This window comes from Ipomoea nil, unplaced genomic scaffold, assembly GCF_001879475.1.
Source record: "Ipomoea nil cultivar Tokyo-kokei standard unplaced genomic scaffold, Asagao_1.1 scaffold1770, whole genome shotgun sequence".
NCBI lineage: Eukaryota > Viridiplantae > Streptophyta > Magnoliopsida > Solanales > Convolvulaceae > Ipomoea > Ipomoea nil.
In genome coordinates, this window is record NW_017618198.1 from 1268522 (window position 1) to 1274391 (window position 5870).

General features: G+C 31.1%; 1 protein-coding gene across 2 annotated transcripts; it reads left to right on the plus strand.

Annotated features, from left to right (window-relative positions):
• Positions 1-300: 300 nt before the first annotated feature.
• Positions 301-2939, plus strand: LOC109192256. Of its 2 annotated transcripts, XM_019342828.1 has the most exons (11): positions 421-470; positions 900-933; positions 1021-1187; positions 1310-1347; positions 1521-1629; positions 1725-1748; positions 1847-1915; positions 1995-2045; positions 2131-2233; positions 2314-2365; positions 2466-2939. In XM_019342828.1, exons 3-11 carry the CDS (start codon positions 1110-1112, stop codon positions 2767-2769), a joined length of 828 nt encoding a protein of 275 aa, XP_019198373.1. In that variant the 5' UTR covers positions 421-470; positions 900-933; positions 1021-1109; the 3' UTR covers positions 2770-2939. The 2 variants fall into 2 exon arrangements, with proteins under 2 accessions (XP_019198372.1, XP_019198373.1); XM_019342827.1 differs by lacking the exon at positions 900-933 and having other exon boundaries at positions 301-470.
• The last annotated feature ends 2931 nt before the right edge of the window (positions 2940-5870 follow it).

Below are 5870 nucleotides of genomic sequence, written 5' to 3' on the forward strand. Positions count from 1 at the left end.
TTAAAATAAATAAAAGTTGGGAGTAAAAAATAGAAGTCGAATTACTATTTTCCATTTGTAATGTACGATATAAGGAGCTTAAGCCAGGTAACTAAATACAGCCCTTTAAATTCCATTGCAAGACAGCCCATTCAAATTCAAGGAGAGACCATGCTTTTAAGCCCATATATTCAGCCCAAATTTGCACAAATAGAAAGCCCAAAAAATGCCCAACAACTAAAACATTTATCTGGAAGTATATATATTTAATATTCCAAGAAATTGTTTCAAAAAATATTCCAAGAAATTCAAATAGGCTGGGATTTTGCTTGGGTAAACCGCGCTCTTTCCGATCGTAGCTCCACTCGTTCGCACAAACAATGTCAAACGCATAAATATTTATTACGGAGTGAGATTTAGGGTTCATATTGCGGAGGAAGAAATGGAAAGTTCTGCGACGTTTGATTCGGAGAAGGCCGGGAATGCTGGAGGTAACTTATCTGAAATTTCTTAATGAATGGCCTGATTTTAGTAGAATGTTTTCCCTGGTCTTAATTTCCGTTAATTTCACCTTTTTTTTGGTTGAAATCCATGTAGTTTTTACTTCAATTTTGAGTGTTCTCGAGCCATTTCAGTTCAGTTGGTGTATCATGTATGCGCTGCGTTGCGAAAGATTGCTTTTTGAAATTAATTTGTGTTACAATTCATTTTTTTTTTTATTCGAGGGAGGATTTTCAGGTTTGGAAGTTTATTTTTTTTTTGAGGAATTAAGATAGCTGCTCGTAAAATCTAATGTTGATTATCTATTTTCGTTTGTTGCATTAATGTGCAAGCATTATGTTTATATATATTGGTTGTACTGTGAGGAACTTTGATATATGCTTGAACTAAGAAATTGTTGAATTCTGGCATTATGTCAGCTTCTTTGCAGTAGTAGCATTGTAATCAGAAGATGTAAGAGTGTTTTCTTCTTTTTAAACAACTTGGGTTTTCTGAGACTGGTATTTTGTGTATGATTAAGGCTTTCTTTTTATATTTAAGAAAAACCTAAGGTGCCAGAAGCAGCAAAAACTGTTATTGGCAATGCTGCAAGGAGGAAGCTTGTGGATATTAGCAATGTGCCACAACAAATGAGGCCATCTAATGAAAATGAGAAGTTGAAACATATCCCAACTGAAGTGAAAGAGTTAATTGCAAAGCTTGAAACGGTAATATCATTACACTTGTAAAGTTGTAAGTGTATTGCCCTTCTTGAAATATACAGTACAGTATATGTTTTCGGGTTTCAGCTAAGTAGATGATTTATCTGTATTTAAAAAAAAAATTGCAGGAAAATAAGGCATTAATGAATGCGCTAGTGGAAAGAGTGTATCCTACTATTCTTAAAGCTTACTCCGTATTTCTTTTGGGCAGGGGCGGGGGAGGGGGGGGGGGGTGGGGGTGGGTGGTGGTTTGAAATGTAGAGAGTTGCCATTGTTAATCTTATTAGGTGGTTTTTGTTTCTTCTATTTATGAAGATTTCCATGACTGTTGTCCAATAGTAAAATTATTGAAATGAGTGGAAGCGAGATACAGAGACTGAGGGCTACTCTGCAGAAAATGCAGCAACAAAACCGTCAACTTGCACTATCAAACACACAAAAGCTTATGGTTTGTTTTCATTTTTTCCTGTGTTAAAGTTGGGTCAAATTTCTTATAAATCCAACTTTCTGACTTATATGTGTATTTTGTTTTTTCCTTTTCAGGAACTAAATTTATGTAAAGAGAAGGTAAACATTTGAGGTGCCTTGTATCACACTGAAAACTGATCTAATCCTGGAATCTTAGTAACTTGAGCTAATACATATATATATTTGATTGATGTCAGCTAAAAGCATTAGAGCATGAGCTTGGATGCAAAAATAGTTTCCTTAAAGCTATGAAATTAGAAGCTGAGGTTGGTATGGTAATATTTTATCCCATTCAGTTTGATGAGAAAATTGTCATACTTGCGACTAACTTTGTATCTTCAAAAGTGTCATAAGGAGAAATCACAGAGAGAAACATCCCACAATTTAAATGCTGAGGTATGGACCAAACCTATGAAAATGTTTGCCAAAATTTTAAGAAACGCTTTTAGCATTCTTTACGTCTCGGCTTCACCATCTTCAGGTGAAACCTATTAAGTGTGAGGACACAGGGGATGACTTACAGGAAGAGGAAGATAAAGTTGATAGTGAACTTGAAAATGCCAAAAGCCGAGGACAGTCAAAGAGTGAGTGTAACTTTTGGGTCTAAAAATTAAATTCTACTTCAGCAACAACTTAGCTTCTTGCACTTTCTTTCCCAATGTAGGTTCGAGACCTTCTAAACACGCTGAGCCCCATGATAATGCAGCAAAGAAAAGGTTTGTCTTTTATATCAAGATGTACATGCTGTGAACCGTGATTTGGGTTCCTAGAATTTTGTAGGAGGAATCGTTTTTCTTGAGAAATTTGTCTTTTCAGGCTTTGTGTAAGAAGGCGATCTGCTAGGCTTAAGCACGAAGAAATTAAAGCCGAAGAAGATTTGTATCAGATAGATGATGCCAATAATTCAGTTCATCAACCAAGCAACTGTGATTCTATCCAGGAAAATAGTTCAGCATCTGCTTGCACATCATCAGACAATGTTGAAAACAATCCTGCTTCAGAAAACGAAGCCAGGGAATCAAAACGACCATCTCTAAGCAGGCCCTCGAGGCAAGCAGCAAGGAAGGTCCAGTCTTACAAGGAAATCCCGTTGAATGTTAAAATGCGAAGAAGTGAATGAATGGAAGCATAGAACATGCTTACAAAATCTTTTGCTATTTTTATCTGGTTGCATTTTGCTCAATCTTTCAGCCAACAGCACCCTGTCATAGTTGGAGGTGAACCACTGGCCAATCCTCAATATCATCTGCTGAGAATTGAAATGAATCTTAACTTTTATGGTTTTTTTTTTTTTTTTTTTTTTTTTTTTTTTTTTTTTCTAATTGTACATTGGTGGAAACAGGGAGGATAACATGTAAATTGTTGTGTTCCATAGACATTTGCTAGTGCAAATTGCAAATGAAGAATATGAAAGGTATCAACACATTTCAATCTTTGGATAATTAGTATTTGTCTGAATCTTAATTTTCATGAGAGCCTGATCTTATATATAGTCAACTAACTAAAAGTAGGCAGGGCATTCTTTTTGTTTGGAAATTTGAAAATTAATACAATATATGTTAAACGGTTGTAAAAGAACCCATTAACACTTAGGAGGTGTTTGGTTTGATGGATGGTTTGATGGAAAATATTTTTTAAGGAAAATGTTTTTTTAAAAGTTAAGGAAAATATAGTTTTATGTTTGGTTCATTGGAATTCATTTTTATTGGAAAATGAATTCTTTGCAAAGGGGTAAGATTTTGTTTTCTGCACAGCTTGGGAAAAACATTAACAAGATTGGACCATTTTACCTTTATGAAATTTTTTTAATTACATAAGTACCTATTTATTCATTGATCTTTTTAATTGCATATTGATCTTTATATTCATTATTCCTTACCTTTTTAAACCCAATCAAACAATGAAATTAATATTCTCAGTAATTTTTTTTTCTTCTATCAACTAAACAATGAAATATTTTTCTGAAATTTATTTTCTATAAAATTTTAATTCTATTTCTCTTCAAGTATTTTTCAGTAAACCAAATTAGAATCTTACAGATGTAGAACAGTTGCAGTGATAAGGTTACAAAACAACAGCCTACTATTAATTATTATATTAAAAAATTCTCTCAATGTTTTTGTTACAACTTACAAACTTACAATGTTACCCTCTAAACTTTTAACAATTTGATTAATCGTTATAAGAATTTTGTCTGATTCTACAAAAAAGAAAAGTTGTATTAGTTCGATTAGAGTGCTGAACAATATCTCCCTCGGATTGCATTACGACCGCTAATCGTGGCGGCGCGTGAACGGCGGTAGAATCTTCGGAGGGTTTCACACTTTCACGTCCAAGGAATCACAATCATATTAATACGAGAAAATTGACACCCAGAGGTTAAAAAAGGCCTACCCGCCTATCAAATAAAAATAAAAAAAGAAGAAGAGAGAAAAGTAGTGAGAAGTGAGTATATAAGGACAAGCAAAACTGGATCCAAAACAGAGGATGCACATCGTTTTCTCAGACTGTTTAGAAACCGTGTTTCTGCACGACCAAAAGTTCAGACCAATAAAATATATCGCAATATCTTCTCATGACTTTTTAGAGTCGGACAAAAATAAAGAAAAATTAAAGATAAAAGAAAACCATCCAGAATTATGAGTATATATTATTATTATTATATATTTTTTCAAAAAAAAAAAAACATCATGATCATCTATGCCAGGATTTTTATCCTTGTAAGGGCACATTATCCACAAAATGCTGCATGCAGCTATACAGTGGATATATATATATATATATATATATATATATATATATATATATATATATATATATATAGTATTAAATGAACATGCAGAAATGTGAAAGTGCATTGTACTTAGGGTTTTGATTTTAGAGTTTATGATTGAGTTGCTATTTTTATTTGATTTAATAGTTCACTTTTTATTGCTTAAGGTCTAATATTTAGGATTTAGATCTAAAATTTAGTTTTTTTAGTTGATTTTATAAAATTTATCAGGTTTGCATATTTTTTTGAAAAGAGGTTTGCATATTTAGTTATTAAAGATTGCATATTTAAGTGTTCAAATTTGTATAATGAAGTTGATGATAATTATGAAAATATTACAATTTTTTAAAAATCTAATCAGATCCGTGATTGGTTTATATATATACACACACACACAAAATCATTTTGTCCCATGTTACCTGTCTCACTTTCCTCTTTGTGTGTGTCTGTCCAAAATAGGGTCTCTTTTTCAAAATTGAACATAACTATCATTCTACATTTCTCAATTTACTCTTTTGACTTTTTTAATTTTTAGAGACAAAATTGAAAAGTTAGTAACATTAATTTTTTTTAGTATTTTAATATAACCAATACATAGTAACATGAGACCACAAGAACCTGAGGACCTTCTGTTTGGAATAGTAAGAGTGATGCCATCAGACCACACGGTAGAAATCGTGCAAAAAGTAAATGTGGCAAATAATTCTATAATAATTTTTTTTTCCAAAGCGTCAATACATCACCACTGGGGTTTGATCTTGTGATCTTCCCTAAAGGAGAGCCACAGAGGTGCTATCTAACACAATGTGCTTGACAATACAGAATAATTTAATTAATAAAAATTTTAATATCTTAATTTATCTTTTTATGTCTTTTTTACACATATCACCTAATTCAACAATTAAATAATAATAACTCATTGCTTATATATATATATATATATATATATATATATATATGTATATATATATATATATATATATATATACATATATATATATATATATATATATATATGTATATATATATATATATACATATTATATATATATATATACATACATATATATATATATATATATATATAAAAAGAATATACGGGTTTAAGGCCAATTTTCATTGATGTATTTGAAAAGTTCAAATCTTATTTATATCTTATATTTATTTGTTTGTTCATTACATTGTTTTGTAAATTTTAAATTTGGCGCCATAGCTTTATGCTTTCCGCCAAATAATAATGCCACTCAACTCAAGATGTTGATGTTTAAGTAATTATATAGTTGGAATGCAAACTATTTCAAAAATAAATAATTTTTTTAAAAAAAAATTAAAGAAGATGACAAATTATTTGTAAAAAAGGTGTGCTTTACGCCAAAATAATTCAAAAAAATATGATGGTTCATATGTCCTTGTCACCTTTACCCTAAATAATGCATGTCAATTCATTT